Source organism: Myotis yumanensis, unplaced genomic scaffold (assembly GCF_028538775.1).
Source record: "Myotis yumanensis isolate MYYU_CA2020_CCGP unplaced genomic scaffold, mMyoYum1.0.hap1 SCAF_3, whole genome shotgun sequence".
NCBI lineage: Eukaryota > Metazoa > Chordata > Mammalia > Chiroptera > Vespertilionidae > Myotis > Myotis yumanensis.
Genome location: NW_027223754.1, coordinates 131576406 through 131593454, shown reverse-complemented (window position 1 = coordinate 131593454; position 17049 = coordinate 131576406). Strand labels below are relative to the sequence as shown.

Below are 17049 nucleotides of genomic sequence, written 5' to 3'. Positions count from 1 at the left end.
GGTTGATGCTTAACCACTGAGCCATACCGGCTGGGCCATTAGTCTTTTTGAAATATTCAGTCACCCTATGTCTTATCTGCATAGCAGAGCTTTATTTATATTAGACTATCATCAAGATTCTCTTTCCTCTAGGTTTAGAAATATTTCTGTAAACATTCCTCATCTGAAATGCCTGGGGAATCCCCCTTATGGGAGGGGTATTCTCTATAGAATGTATCCGCCAACATTCTTAAATAACAAACAAAAAAAGATAACATGTACTTACCATTCACTGTGTGCCAGGCAAGTTCAAATAGTTTTACATATATATTAACACATTTAATGAGGTGTGTATTTACTGTTATTGTGTTTGTATTTTATAGATGAACCTGTAACATATTAGGTGTCTTTGTACAAGGCAAAGTAGAATAGGTCTGTTATCTTCCTTTGTTAGTTGTTAGACTCTTGTCATTACTGCCCAAAACAGCTTTGGGGATGGGTGAGGAAAGCACTTACATCCTGTTAATTAACACTGAGGTAATGTATACTGAGCTTTGAGCAAAATGGACCTTTGTCTTTGAATATATACTGTTTGTTTTTTATATGTCATAGTTCTACAGTTATGTTTTTATATGTTTGGAATTAAATTGAGAAATCATACTTTGTACCAATTAAGTTTAGCCTCTGGTTGTCACCTTTCTTTCTGGATCCAATTCTGTCATTTGACATATTTGTTGACTTACCTAGCTTCAAGTCATCTGCAGATTGGAGAAGTATAACTTCTTTGTTTTCAAGTCACTAAAGTTAGAACAGTCAAGAATTAGGAACCCAGTGGTGCATTTAAAAACCACCTTCCAGGTTGTTCCTTAATTATTTTAGCATATATTTCCTACCTTGCCTGCAGGAATCTCGTTACTATGTAGTATTAATCATTTTTAGAGTTCCATGTTTCTAATCATAATTTTTAACTGTTTCTTAATTTTAGTTTTTCTAATGTTATTTTGTTGTTGTATCATTGGTGAGTCTAGATAATGTCCATGCATCCAGTCAATGATCTAGAAGTCAAGTGACCTTTTGAGTTGAAGAGGAAATTGAAATTGTATTGTTTGACAAAGTTGTCTTTTTGTGAGCCCCACTCATTACTAGGACCTCACAGTCATCCTTTTGTCTTCTGTTGTGGCCTTGTCCATTCACTGTAAAGCTTATGTGTCAGCTGGAATCTACCTTATTCTTCCTTTTTGAAGATTGTAAATATTTTTGACTAACTCTAGTCTTAAATCACCTCTGTTTCTTACCATCATCCCTCAAGACTGCCAACAGTGGTTTGGTTACAGATGTCATCTAGGGATTCTGGGATAAAGTATGCAGTCCAAGAGGGCTATGAGAAGTAGTTGTGTGTTTTCTATAAAATCCCCCTCTTTTGGGGCCTCGGCTATATAACATTTCTTCTTAAACTTTTCAAATGGAAGATCAGAATCTTTCATAAAACAAAGAGAAGCAAAAAAGATAGTGTAGCTAACAAGTAAAAGGCCAAACTTTTTTGTTGTCCTTAGCATTTTTGTCAGTCCACTACTTAGGTGAATGGAAGAATGAAGAGTTAGGTAGAGAGGAAAATAGAGGATGGAAGAGGCTATAGACAATCTAGAAATAGACTACACCCTGATATATAATTGGTAGGTAATTTGTAATTTAAATAGCCACTTTTGGAAAGTGGCTCATTTGCATTTGGTGCTTTTCCTGGATTTCTCTTTTTTAAAAATATATTTTATTGATTTTTTAACAGAGAGGAAGGGAGAGGGATAGAGAGTTAGAAACATTGATGAGAGAAACATCCCTCAGCTGCCTTCTGCACACCCCCCACTGGGGATGTGCCTGCAATGGAGGTGCATGCCCTTGACCGGAATCAAACCTGGAACCCTTCAGTCCACAGGCCGACGCTCTATCCACTGGGCCAAACCAGTTAGGGCATCCTTTTCTTTAAGCAGTGGTAATCATGTACTTATTAAAGCTTTATGGGTTGGAAAGTGATAGAAAACCCATCGCCAAAAAGGACAAATTACTGAAAAGATCAGGGATAGGACAGACTTTAGGCATTGATTTTCCAAGGGCTCAAGTGAACCAGCACTGACAGGCACATTTCTGCCCTTTCATCCCCTGTAGCTCCTCCCGTTGCAGAGGCCTTTTACTTCTCAGATTTAACTTCAGTAAGAAGAAACAAGTCTCCCCTAGAGTCACAGCAGAGCTCTCGTTGCCACTTAATGGCCCTGTAGTCACATCCTCATTTTTGAACCAGGAGATGTCTGGATATGGGAGAGTTGGGAATGGCAGATCTCTAAACAAGAAATGGGGCTACTGCTGAAAAATGGGGGAGGGAGGATAATGCTGAGGTGGCAAATAACTACTTATAATGTCTATTAAATTCTGATTTTATTATATAAATGCGCACATTCGGCATTATTTGACTGTTTTTTGACCAACAAAAACTTCCATTTCAACCTAATAAATGTGAAGACTTAAAGTGGAGACAGTATAGTGGAAGGGGCATACATAGCTTTTGAGGTATAAATAGAGACTCAAATCCTAGCTCTATTAAGTATTAGTTCTATTATGTTGAGAAATTTATCCTTATTGTTGAGAAAGTTAAAGGCACCCAATAAATAACACCCTTTTCTCCTGCTTGAATTCTGTCAAGAGAAAAGATGATTGACACAGTGGAATAAAAAGATTAGTTTTATTACTGACAAAAGCTGAAATGAAGGACTTGGTTTTTGTGTGACAACAGTGAGGCTCTAATATTGAACCCAGATCTAAACAGTTATTCATCCCCAACCCAGGCACTTTGAACAATAGGTTTTTAAAGCTCCCCTTAATAACTCAGACCAGAATGCATGAGTCCTGCAGACATCTGGTTCCCAAAGGGAGGCTGAGGGAGAAAGAAGTTACATATGTCTAGTTGCTCTCTGAAAATCTCTGGGTAGGCAGCTCATGTTACCGCAGTGGTAATTGGTGGAGTCCCGGGCCAGAAAATGTTGAGGAAATTTCCTCTTTGTGGAAACCAGAGGAGTGATTACATACATGCCCTCAACACACAAATTTATGAATCTTAATTATTTTATCTCTAAATAAATAATAAGTTTAATGTAGGGTTGGTGTGATGTTCAGATGCCAACAAATTTTGGGGGTAAAAACTCAGGGAGATTATCAAATAACCACTCTTTCCAGTTTTTGAAATTGGGTTATTATAATAATTGATGTGTGAATAGGAGGAAACCCATTTTGCCTAGGAGATGAGTAAAATTGGTAATAATTGGGCAAGGATAAGGGCTTATGAAACGGGAGGAAGCAGCCAATGAAAGAAAATGTCTTACAGAATCCATAGCTATCATATGCTTGCAAATCAAACCCAAGGCAGGCAAAGTGTTTCATCAGCCATCCTCATCCAGCTGGTATGAATTCAGTTTTTAGCCCAATCTCCAGTCTAGCGGTTTTCACAGTGTGCTTCCTGGACTAGTAATGTCTGTATCACCTGAGAATTTGTTAGAAAAGCAAATTATGGAGCCTGTTCTAATCCTTCTGAAACTAAAACTCCGGAGGTGTGGGGCCCAGCGATCTGTATTTTGATAAGCTCTCTAGGTGACTTTGATGGATGCCATGATTTGCAAATATCCCCATAACAACAGATAAAAATTAATTGCATTTGCCAGTAATATTTTCTAGTTCCTAATGAGATGTATTTAACGGGATGTGAGGTTGAATAGGTTAAAATAGAGCTGAGGCTGAATACCAAATAGGCATGAGCAATAGGACTGTATTTTCTTTTTTCTTTTTTTTTTTTTTAAATATATTTTATTGATTTTTTACAGAGAGGAAGGGAGAGAGATAGAGAGTTAGAAACATCGATGAGAGAGAAACATCGATCAGCTGCCTCCTGCACATCTCCTACTGGGGATGTGTCCGCAACCCAGGTACATGCCCTTGACCGGAATCGAACCCGGGACCTTTCAGTCCGCAGGCCAATGCTCTATCCACTGAGCCAAACCGGCTTCGGCAATAGGACTGTATTTTCATCCTATGGATTTATGTCTATTTAAAAAACAAAATGTAAAGCAGAATGCAAAAAGAATTGGATATAAAAGATATTAGAAGGAGATATAAAAGATATTAGAAGGAAAGATATTAGGTGTAGAGGGACAGAAGAGGCTTTTCAAAGGAAAGGTTAACCAAACTCAGTGACTGACTGAATCTGGAGTGGATTGAATCAAATATGATTTAAAATCTCAACCCTAGGTAATTAGGATAATGGTGGGAGGGACTCACTAATGTGTGAATAAAGTGAATCATTGTTGGGCATGTTAACTATTAAGTGATTGTTTAAAGAACACAGATGGAGAGAGAAGGGTTGAGAGCTCATCTTTAAGTTGTATAAAGTAAGAAAAGAACTTGAAAGTGTTTTGAAGACAATTAATGCATCCATTCTTTCCTCAAATACTGAATGTCTGCCATGTGCCTGGCACAGTTCTAGGTTCTCAGGATAAAGTAATAATAGACAAACCCTGCCTTCAGAGCTAAGACTTTAGATGGAAGAAGAAAACAAAAAACAACTACAACAATAAATAAACAAGATAATTTCAGATAATACTAAGGGCCAACAAAGAAAGTAACAGTAAAGAGTGACTAAGGAATTGAGACTTTCTTTAGATGCTTGGTCAAAGGAAGACTGGAGGTAGTTACGTGTGACAAAAATCATGGTGGGAGACAATTTTAGGAAGCCAAAAGATGGTTGTGTCACAGATTGGCCAAGGAGAATTGCAGGAAAGCATATTAGAGGGTTCATTGTGCTTTTTGCCCTTTCAGGGCAAATTTTGGAGAGAGAGGTCTGTGTATTGGTAAGAAAATGGCCTTAGAGATATCCCAGCTCATCCATTTCAGGCATTTGTTAGCTGTGCAGAAATTCCTCTTTCTTTGAAGCTCACTCTTCTTAAAAGAGTAATGAGTAATAAAACCTGGTGGGATTAAATTGTGATGATTAAAATGAGAGTGAATTTAAAACAACTAGCAATTGTGCTTTGAATGTATTACTTAATGATAACTGTTAATAACAGTATTACTGAATGAAACAGCAGTCATGTGAAATGCAGTTGTATTTAGTCATGTGATACACAGTGTTATTTAGAAGTTATACTTTGATCTTTTAGCATGCCAAGTATTTTAAAGGCATGAGATTACAGCTAAAAATAATTTTATCCTAATATATAAAAAGCCAGGGGTGGTCACCATCGAAACAACCGGACAAATGACTGAACAGCAGCCTGCGTGGGGCGACCAGACAGACCGGCAAGGGGGCCAGTGAGAGGCAACCAGGCTGGCGGGGGCGGGCCAGTTGGGGGTGACCAGACCAGCAGGGGAGGAAGTTGGGGGTGATCAGGCTAGCGGGGGGGGGGGGGGGGGGGGAGGGGGGGGGGAGGCGGGCACTGAGGGGCAACCAGGCTGGCAGCAGAGACAGTGAAGGACGACCAACCGAACAGCAGGCGAGGGGCGGGGCGGGGGGGCAGTTGGAGGTGACCAGGCTGGTGGGGAGGGTGGGGTGCAGTTAGGGGTAACCAGGAAGGCAGGCAGGTGAGCGGTTAGGAGCCAGCGATCCAGGATTCTGAGAGGGATGTCCCCCGAAGGGTCCCGGATTGGAGAAGGTGAAGGCTAGGCTGAGGAGACCCCCCCCCACACACACACACACACACACACATGAATTTCATGCACTGGGCCTCTAGTAATTAAATGATAGACTTTGGATTAGCTTACCTGATGACATTTGCTTACATGTACAATATTCTGAAGTGGATTTTAGTAACTTGTATTTTCTTCTTACAGATGTGTGCATCTCATGATTGATGTGAAGAAACCAGTCATGGGCCAAAGGTCAAGATACTTCTCTGGGAAATGCTGATGCTGCTTTACGAAGTCATACAATGAGTGTTTGGTTTAAGAACGATTTTCATATTTAAAAGATTTCCATCTTGGAAATATATCAAGTGAAAATTAAAAATCTTTTGGGAAACATTTTCCTTCTAAAAAATTATACTTGTAATGGGCGACATGGCAAACAACTCTGTTTTATATAGTGGAGTTAAAAACTCTTTGAAGGAAGCTAATCATGATGGAGACTTTGGAATTACGCTCGCAGAACTGCGGGTTCTCATGGATCTCAGGTCTACCGATGCTTTACGAAAAATACAGGAAAGCTATGGAGATGTCTATGGAATTTGCACCAGGTTGAAAACATCTCCCAATGAAGGTGAGTTTTATTGCATTTGATTTTAGTTCTTTGTCTGGAGAGTACTGTTTACTTGGCTCATAAATGAACATGTTTATATTGTCTTGGCTTTTGTAATGCTTATACTATAATTTCAGTGAATTTAAAGGTAGGTTAACTGTTAGATTGATGCATTTAAATAATTTTAAATCAAGAAATAATGTTGTAAATTACTTAACATATTTTTGGTTGACTGGAGGAAATATTTTGTACTGTTGTACATACTATTGCTACTTGTGTATGACAGCTAGATTGTCTTTCTCCTTGAGCAAATATATGGAACCAGGCTCGGTAAACCCTCAGTGCATTCAGTGGAAATAAGCCCTGCTCACTATTCTCATTTTTCCAGATGACCTAAAGTAATTGTCACTGCTAATACCTGACCGGGTTTGTTTTTAACCTAAACTTGAATAATTAGTTCAGATGGTATTAAAGCAAATGGAGAGTACATGGTAATTTTTGACAGGGCAGGCGTTTCCTTTGATTAAAAATATTAAACAATCTTGGAAATATGTTTCATTTCTCTGTGCTCACAGAAGCCTTTAGTTTCATTAATTTTGACTTATAGTAAGTTTCTTTAGGGAAATCAAAAAAGGAAAAATTGTGATTTCTTTACATTATGGTCTTTGAAATGGTTTGAGGAGGATGGCTTTCTATACATTGATCATGTTGAACATAAAATTAATGTCAGGTAGTTTCAAGTTTCAAAAGATGGGGGAGAATACATGAAGATGAATGTTTGGTGGTGACTATATTTTAGTAAGGGTGGGAAATTATTAGTGCTTAAACTTAAAGAATATTAGTATATATTTTATTGCAAAGCCAATTCTAGAAAAATTATGCAAAAGTCTTTTTCTTAATGTTTTCTTCCTAAAACATTTTATGCCATGCTACTACTTGTGATAAAATTTAAATTAATAGCAAAAAGTTTTTCCTAAAATTGTTAAAGAATTTTAAATAATATTAAAAAATTTTTTAATGTTTATATAATTTATGTTTTATATAATTTATGTGGATTGCTCATTGTTTCAGTGGTGGGTAGTTACTTTGATTTCTCTGAGGTAGCATAATCTTGAGGAAGACAGTATCAGTATTCACACATATCCTAAAAGGACTTTCTGCATCACTTGGAGTATGTTCTTTTTTCTGCAAGACCAGTTAACTTCCAGATTTTCTGGATCTTATCCTCAAGACAGAACCACTAGTAACATGAACTCTTCTTAGTTATTCCTTCAATATACTGTAGCATCTTAAGGTAGCTGGAATTCTTGTTGTTCATATAAATTCAGAGTATCAGGAACAGAATCATAGATATTAACAGATAGTAATTTGACAAAATTTGGAATTCATTATGCAAATCTATCTTGAAATGTTAGCTAACTTTAGATCACCTTAGAGATTTGCACATTAATACACTGTTTTTATTCATTAAGTCAACCATATATACTTTAATTACATTTAATCTATAACCTAATTGTTGGATGTTTCATAATCACCAAATTGATAGGAGGCATTAAGAGTTTTAAAAAGCCCTCAGTATATAGTCATAAAAATGATAATCGAAAATCAGTTTCAAATCTGTATTTAACTGCTTTTCCCCGAAGCATGTCTGTATTCCTCTGCTATTAATTAAAATCCTATCTTCTAATAACTAACTACTCTTCCATGACGTGTTCTCAGACATGATTTTCATTAGTTTGCACTGGAGTTTCCTTTGTGCTGTTATTTTTTGCAGTGCTCCTTACATCGATTTTGATGTAATTAGTGAAGTTTATTAAGTTAACTGAAAATGTTGCATCTAGTACATTTTTTAAATTTGGGGAGGGGGTGGTTTAGTAACCCTTTGACAACATTTTTGAAGCTGTAAATAATCTCTGGATATTGCCACTTAACCCTCAAAATTTCGTGTGCATTGTTACTGCTTTATGCTCTTAAATAAATGTGTGCAATATTTTTTCTTCTTTCATTCTTAGAAAATTCTTGCTCATCTTCCTAGTATTGTGAATTTAATATTTGTTAAAGTTTGTGTGAACTGTTGTCTTCACTGTTTATATGTAGTTTGTCCATTTAAATATTGTTTAGAGCAGGCGTCCTCAAACTACGGCCTGCGGGCCACATGCGGCCCGCGGAAAACATTTATCCAGCCCATCGGGTGTTTTTGCCGCCGCTGCCTGTCCTGCTTAGCAGCCGACTCGTCCCGGGCCCACAGTGTGCATGTGTGGAATGTCTGAGGGACAGTGAACTGGCCCCCTGTTTAAAAAGTTTGAGGACCTCTGGTTTAGAGAATGTGAAAAAGGCCATTTTATGCATTACATTTGTATTTACATTTGTAAGAATTAGAACAGCAGCAGTCTTGACAAGAGTATTATTTCCAAAGTAATAGTTTTAGTTTAATTTGGAAATATTTCACTCAGAAAGCTAATGAACATTTCATCACTGATCAACTAAGCAAATGATAATAAATAATCATTAGGGATAATCTGCTAGAAGTTTATCTATCCAAGGATATGGTCTCTAGACTCTAGACACAGGTACTAGAAAAAAGCAAAACAATTTTTCGAAGTACATGAATTTTGATTAGGTAAAACTAAAGTTTACCTTTCCCTTTAGTTCTTTCATTCATTAATTTGTTTCTTGACACATTCTTTCATCAAATCTAGCTTTTTAATTGTCATATATTTTATATATCTCTAAAAAAATTTAGTGTTGGCAGTTTTAATTGTAAGATAATTTAAGAGTATAATTACATCCTAATTTCAGAGGTGTTAATAAATTGTAAGAATATGTGCATCTCAGAATTGCTGGAATATTGTATTTATCAGGTATGTTATATGGCAGGTACTTTTTTTAGGCTCTGAGCACACATTCATTAATAAAACAAAAATTCCCATCTTATTTTTGCATGGGAGAGACAAAATCACAAGACAACTAAATGAAATGTGCAGTGTGATAGTGATATGTACTTCAGAGAAAAATGAGTGGAGAAGGAAAATCAGATATATTGAGGTTGTCAATATTAGATTGCTAGAAAGTCTGGAAGAGCAACTTAAGACATTCCTTAAAAACCATAACAAAAATGACATATAACACATAATGCTTTTTGTGCCAGATTGGTTGTTAGCACTTACAAATATTAACTCATTTTTTCAGCCAAAGAACCCACAACACCAAAAGGTTACATGACTTTATCTAAAGTCTCACATTTCATACGACCAGAGCAGGGATTTAAGCTACAGGGAGCATGCTTTTAACTATTCTGGTGTACTTCCTGTTATAAAAGTTCAGCTCATACACCTTACGAAAGAGTTAAGAATATTGAGAAAGAGGTACTATGTTCTTTCCTCTCAACAAGTATCTTCTTTTTCTTATTTTTTAAATATGATTTTATTGATTTCAGAGAGAGGAAAGGAGAGATAGAAACATCAATGATGAGAGAGAATCATTGATCAGCTGCCTGCTTCACTCCCCCTACTAGGAATCAAGCCCACAACCCGGGCATGTGCCCTAACCAGGAATCAAGCGATGACCTCCTGGTTCATGGGTCGATGCTCAACCACTGAGCTACATTGTCCGGGCTCAGCAAGTACTTTCTGATGGCAGGAATTACATAATGGAAAAACATTGATTTAAGTTTCTGTTTATCAATCAGTCTTTAAAATACAGACGCCCTATTCAGGAAGTTGTATTTGTGTGCTCTGTCATTTGGCATGCTATTTGTTGCTCGTTTTCTAGGAGAGTAGTCCTTTAGCTTGATTTGATTTGAAGCCTACTGAGTGCGTCCTAAACAATAGGAAGTGTTTTGAGGCAGATGTGATTTTCAAATTAAAAACTTCCCAGTGGTTCTGATTAGCCATCTTTACTCTTAAAAAGAATTAGAACTATACATTTCAAGGTTCACGGGAATTGAGACTTGTAACTTCATATTTTTAGTTTTTTCTATGAGAGTAAGCACCTATTTTGTCCTCAGAATACAAGGGTGTACTTTTATGCCAAAATAACTTGTTAATAACATCCTAAATGCATGAAGTTATCATTACAGTTTTTGTTTTGTCTCCTTATTGTTTTCTGACATTACTTTCTTATTCCTATTCTAAATCATATTTCTTGATCCTTTTAATTTTACACTAGCTTTTGGTATCTTTTCCATTTTAATGTGTTCCTATTATCCATATTATATTTTATATTGAATGATAGACTAGACTCTCAAATGATAAGATTTCTAGAATGCATATCTCTGGCCCTGGTATCATTTTATCATTCAGTTGTACTGCAACAAACAAAGGGTAAAAATGAATTTATAAAAATTCAAGACAGGTACTGAGTGGAATTCTGTAAGAGGCATGGCTTCATGGATTTGTGAAGAGCAAAAAAGCAAATGAGACACTAAGCTTTTAAAATGGTAACTGCTAAAATTAGATAGAAGAGAAAAAAAGCAAAGGAAATAAGAAAAGGAAACAGTGGTAGAAAGAAACAGAGGTATGTGGTAGGAAGCAGAGTAGTGTCAACAGCAGTTGTCCCTTGCTGACTAATGTTTCCATAATGTTTCAAATGGTGGTTTATATTTGCATTCATAGAAGTTAGGCTGTTAGTATTGGTGTTTGACCACATCTTCATGTTGTAATACAATAAAACTAACATTCACACGTGAAAATCTATTGGAACTCTCAAAAAAGTCATCCCTTTGCCCAGAATAAGTCATTATTGACCTATTGGCTGCTACAAGAATGCTCTGATGTCTGTACTTGGTTATACAGATTGGCACAGCCTTGCAGTTATTCAGCAAGTATTTGCATGGCTCTGGTATGTCAGCCATGGTGCTTTCATATGTGTATAGAGTTACTAACAAGGTTTTTATGTTGATGATTCTGCATGACCTTGTCCTAGAAATTTATTGCTGCTGTAATAGAAATAGAGAATTATACATTTAATACCTGATCTGGTCACTAGTTTTCATTGCTTATGAATCTCTTGAAGATAGTTATAACACTGGCTACTCCTCTAACTTTGTAGCATACATGTTATTTTATAAAGTTGTACCTGAAGAGTCTGAAACAACATAGTTTTAGGGGTTTTTTAAAATTTTGTTTTCTAAGTATAATGGACTGATTTCCTTCTCAAAATATTCTGTTCTGGCTTTCAGAGCATTATATTCTTAGGGTTTTCTTTCTTCCTATCTGGCCAAGTCTCATCAGCTCCTGTGCTTTTCTTTAGATGTTGACAGGGCCTTGGGTTCTGTTCATCTACACACATTTCTCTTCACCTACACCCTCTCCCTGGGTGATGTCATCCACTCCTAAGACTTCACATATTATCTGCTGTTGATTCCCACATCTGTAGCCACCATCTAAATTTTTCACCCGAGCTTCGAGACTGAAAGCTTGATTCATTTTAGAAATCTTTACTTTCTCAGCCTTTCCCTTCTGAAAGCATCCTTTTCTTTTTCCCCTTTCCAGTGAAGCTGTTATCCATCCTGTGAGGTGGCCCCTTGACCTTGACAGGAATCTTTCACCCACTCTTACTTCTGTCAACAAGACTTGAAAATTCTAAGTCCTAACATCTTCACTCAAGGGTGTCTGCTTCTCTGCATCCCCACTACCCTGTTTGAGGCCACTGTCTTCTCTTGTGGTGACTCAGGTAACAGCATATTAACTGGTGTCTTTTCTGACTCCTTCATGCCGCCTTTCACTTCCCTGCTTACAGCTGGCCGTGGTTTCACATTGCCCTTAGGATGAAATTCAAACTTCTCACTTCGGTTAGCAAACCTCTGTGGGATCTACTCCTACTTACCTCTCTAACCTTACCTCTTCTTTCCAACTCTGTCTTCTCTGCTCCTCGGTGTTTGGGCATAGCGAAGTCTTCAGTTTTCTTAACTACTGTTGTGCCAAGGTCACTCTTGTTTCTGGGTCTCATACATATTATTACTGTACTAATCTCTTCACCTACAACACTTTACCTCATCCTTCCTACAACAGCTTATCTCTAAACTATTCTTAAGATTTCAAGTTAGGTATCTTGGAATTCCCTTGCTCACCCCCACCTCCTAAGTTTTGGATTCCAGTTCCCTTTGTGTGCTCCTAAAACATCCTCAGCACTTCCATCCTAACAGTCAACACACTGAGTTGTGATTAACTGGTTGCTCGTCAGTCTGCCCTACAAAACTGAGTTTCTTGAGGGCAGGTGCTCGAGAGAGACGTCCTGTCGGACTCATTTGCCTGTGCTTAATGCCTATCACAGTGCCTGGCTTGCAGTAGGTTGGCATTTGGGAACAGATGTGTAAGTTTGACATTAGACCAGTAATTCTGAAATTTTGAGTGGGGTTGGTCTCCTTGTCTTTTGAAATTGGTGATAAGATAGGAGTAATAGTCTGTTTCCCAAGAAGAAGGAACATTAAAAAATATTGTTGCATGCTCTCTAGGTCTGTATGTTTTCCTGTGGCCCTCACTTAGAGAAGTCAGAGCAGCTGCTGCCACCATCACTGTCACACCACATACAGACACATGCACACATACAAATAGGACCTAATTTCAAGTACAGAATTTGATAAGACTATAGTGTGTACTGTGTATTAGCCATGATTTTCAGTTCAGCCTCCCTGCTAGCTACATTCCAGTAGTCTCCCCTCTTCATTTCCCAAATTGAGACATGTTTTTATTAGTCCCAGCAGTTGGGATGCTACATTTTCTTGTAAAACATTACCCTGTTGATACCATTTGCATTTTATTCCATATTATGTCTTTTTCAAATATATAACAATATTCTTAAGCCATTATCTATTTATAGAATACATACAGGCTTTTTATTTATACTTCCCACATGGTGAATCCAGAACCGAAAAGCATATAATTCTGAGGCTGCTTTTGATGTTGTTATTTGTTTGTGAAGTGAACTGGGCCATAAGGAGATCAATGCAATGCCTGCCCTTGGCCTCATTGCCACTAACACCACAATCAACTGAGCCAACAGGACTAGGCAGAGGATTTCTCACTATGTTTATTCATAAGTTGTCCTAAATGATTTTATATTATATCTACTCTAGTTTTATAACTCAGACCAGATAGGTCTCATTACCAGTTCCACCAGCTTAGCTAAATCTCTTCCCCACAAAGTTTGCTTTCTCTCTCCTCACAGTGGCAGCCTCTTCCTGCACCTATACTAGACTAACACCCATGCCCTGGATCCTGTTCCCTCTTGCTTCTTTAAAGGCTTTACTTGAGCACTAGTCTGTGTCTCCTGTATCATCAGTGTCTCTACATTATTATTTCCATGGTAAATAACTTGCCTTAATATCTATCACTCATCTTTTAAAAAGCAAAATGGGGTTGTATTTACCCAGTTTAATTCACCTTCACTGCTTTATTTCTCCCCATTGCATCATACCCCTGGAAAAAAGTTATCGATACTCATTGTTTCCACTTACTCATTTTCATCCTTTGTTCAGTTCTTTCTTATCAGACTTTCTTTACATACCACTCCACTGGAATATTCCTTATCAAAGTCACCAGTCTCTCTGTCTAGTGAAAGCCAGTTGTCTGTTCTCTACCTTCATCTTACTCAACCTTTGTAATACCATTGATACAGTCAGCTATATTATCTTCTACTTTTAAAAAAACTCTTCTTTCCTAGACTTTCCTGCTATTGCATGAACCTGTTTATGAGTCATATACCCTTCCCCACCCTTCTCTTTCTTCTTAGTTGTTTTTAGCTTCTCTTTCCCTATCTGATCACCAAATGTTGCATTGTTCAAAGGTTCTTGCCTCAGCCCTGCTCTCTTCTTGTCTACTTCGTCTAACTTTCCAGAAGCTTTTATAGGGCCCATGGCCCCAGAATCATCTGTATATTGATGACTTTGACTCATATCTCTCCCTGAGTTCCGAAGACAGATAGCCAGCTGTCTTCTAGACTTCTTCGTTTGTGTGTTTAATGGGCATCTCATGTGTAAACCTGTAAAACAGAACCATTAACTCCTGCCTCCCTATTTCCACCCAATTCTGCAATTTCCCAAGCCTGCTCTTTCTTGGTAAATGTCTCTACCATCTATCCACCTAAATGCATGGACCACCCAAAAAAATAAATCTAGATGACATCTTTATTCTTTCTCTCATCCATACCCTATTCTTCAGCAAATTTTATCTGATCTTCTTGCAAGACACCTGGCAGATCTAGTCAGTTTGCCCCACCTCTAAAACCCAGGTGCACCATCATCTCTTACTTTGTACCCAACAGCCTCTCAACTGGCCTTTTTCTTCTGCTCTTGTGATTTCCATTGCACTTAGAATAAATCTGTAGTGTTCATGTTGTAACTTCCCCTTTTCTTAACTCTGTTACCCGATCATTTATGATACATATACTGTATACCTTTTCCTTTGGTTCTTCAAAATAACCTTATGTTATACTAACAAATGTGAATGCCCTCTCTCCACCCCCAAGGAAGTTAAGTGACTTGCACAGGATTTCAGTAGATGGACTGGAACGTAGGTCTTCTAATTCCTGAACCAGACCGCTTGATTGGTGTAGTGGCCCAGGTGTGTGCTTGTATGAGTGGTGATAGAAGAATTATAATAACCTTGAAGACCAGCTGCTTTAGGGCAGATTCCCTCTAGGGCAAATTTTTAAGCTGTCTTTAGCTCTATGGTTGTTCTTTTCAGCATTACCATAAAATATTGCCCCTTGTTATAACCAATGTAAGTTTTTGATGAATTATTTTTATAGTTACAGTGGTGTTATTTAAAACTACCTGTATTGTATATGTAATTAATGGTGAGCTCTGTTAAGTGTGAGCTAAACTGGTAGAACATTGCAGTATCTTCAAACAAATTTCTTAGAAAACATTGAAGACTAACAGGAGGAGAAATAGCAGTCTTTTATTTTTTTGTGCTAGTAAGGGCATTGATATATAAAGCATACTTACCCACTATCTAATAATCTTTCATAAAAGAAAGGACATTAATTTGAAAAGCAGCAAGCACATAATCTCAGAACAGCATCTCAAAGTATATTTCTTTAAAACAAACAACAAAAAAACTTTTGTGGAAAACCTTACTGCATTGATTTTTCCTGTCATCCAATGAACCAGGGATCATTGTTAACAGTGTGCAGCCAGGTGTGATTGGGCATCACTGCTCTAGTCTGAAGAAATAGTGTGGATTCTGAATTATAATTTGCAAGTTTCTTCTCATAATGTCTTTCCACCTAATAACAATTGCTGCAATCCTTCACTGCCTTTCTTTCTACTGATGCTGCCTCAAAGCCTAGTGCTGTGTGGAAGCTTTCCGTTGATGACTTTTGTCATCAGAAATCTAACATGCTTTCTGAGCTGCCCAGCATGGACTAACTTTGTTAGAGCTGCTAGTGAAAACATGCTCTGGCATAGTTTTGATATCTTTAACAAAGTAAATAATCACTTTAAAATCTATATGTTTATTTCTCATTGTGTATTCTAACAATATACTTGCTTTGTTCTCTCTCTCGTACTTTCCACCTGCCTCTGCATTGAGATTAAAAGCTAAACCACTTAAAACCCAGAGCCTTCTAGTAATCTCTTTTCCTGTCCTCCTCCTTTCATGTTCTCTTAGAATGTATTCTTGCCCCCCTCCCCAAAACAGTTGAAATTAATTACAAATTTAAATGTGTGGTGATAAATTAAAAGTCATATTACCCTGGTATCTCTGCCCTCTTCTTTGATATTCTTAAACCGACTAAGGAAAACTGCTGTGTGTTCATACCCTCACAGTAATGTGTGTACATACTTTGCATGAGCGAATTTGGATATATTTAGGTTTGACAGGATCAACAGGTTAAATCAGAGGAGGACTTGTTTGATAGGATGAAAAATTGATGTTCACCCAACTCTCTCTTAATCTATCCCTCATAACTTTCTAATTCCACACACTAGGCATAATACTATGTTCCTTACAGTGACAGTAAGTGCACTCAGTCAATATTTCTTCAATTGGAAATAAATCCTAAGTAAAACTTGAAATAAAGGTCATTCTAAGTCTCCTGTTTTTTGGGACTTGCAAATCTTTTATCAATCCAAGTGTTATAGACATTTTGGTAAGAGAAGTGCTAGAGCTTGTGATAGATTGGCTTTTCATTGTTCTTCAGTAAATATAAATGAAAATCAAAGGTGTTTACTGATTAAGTTAGCCAAGATGCAATAAGTAAAGCAAAATAAATATCTTTATATAGTTCTCCATTTGGGGAGGGAAAACATCATCAGTAAAGATAACGGAAATGTTTAATTCCAATATAAAAATGATCAGTGTCATATCAGTTCTGGTCTCTAGCAGTCTACAAGGTGGAATAAAATAGTATGATAAAAATAAGCAGTTTGGAAAAGTAAAAATTGTTAATTTAATTTTGAGTTATCTTACTTAAAATGTAATTTTAAAGCACTGCACATGTTTGCATTTAAATTCTGAACATGACTAATGCACAAAAATAAACCATTCTGATAGAGCCTTATGAATCAGAATCTAAAGTGTAAAGAATGAATGTTTTCAATAAAATATTTTCATTTGTAAATAGTAAAACTGTTCACTGAAATCTTGTTTCTTTTTATTAGGTTTAAGTGGAAACCCTGTAGATATAGAAAGAAGAGAAACAGTGTTTGGAAAGAACTTTATACCTCCTAAAAAGCCAAAAACCTTTCTTCAGTTAGTATGGGAAGCATTACAAGATGTCACTTTAATTATATTAGAAATTGCAGCCATAGTATCACTGGGCCTTTCTTTTTATCGACCTCCAGAAGGGGACAATGCACG

General features: G+C 37.0%; 1 protein-coding gene across 7 annotated transcripts in view; it reads left to right on the top strand.

Annotated features, from left to right (window-relative positions):
- Positions 1–17049, top strand: part of ATP2B1 (ATPase plasma membrane Ca2+ transporting 1) — a 139271-nt gene that overhangs the window by 69501 nt on the left and 52721 nt on the right. For all 7 annotated transcript variants that reach the window (XM_070409614.1, XM_070409612.1, XM_070409610.1 and 4 more), the window contains 2 exons: positions 5845–6268; positions 16851–17048. In XM_070409614.1, the coding sequence (XP_070265715.1) occupies positions 6061–6268; positions 16851–17048 (406 nt within the window). In that variant the 5' untranslated portion in view covers positions 5845–6060. Of the gene's footprint in view, positions 1–5844; positions 6269–16850; position 17049 lie in introns of those variants that run through there.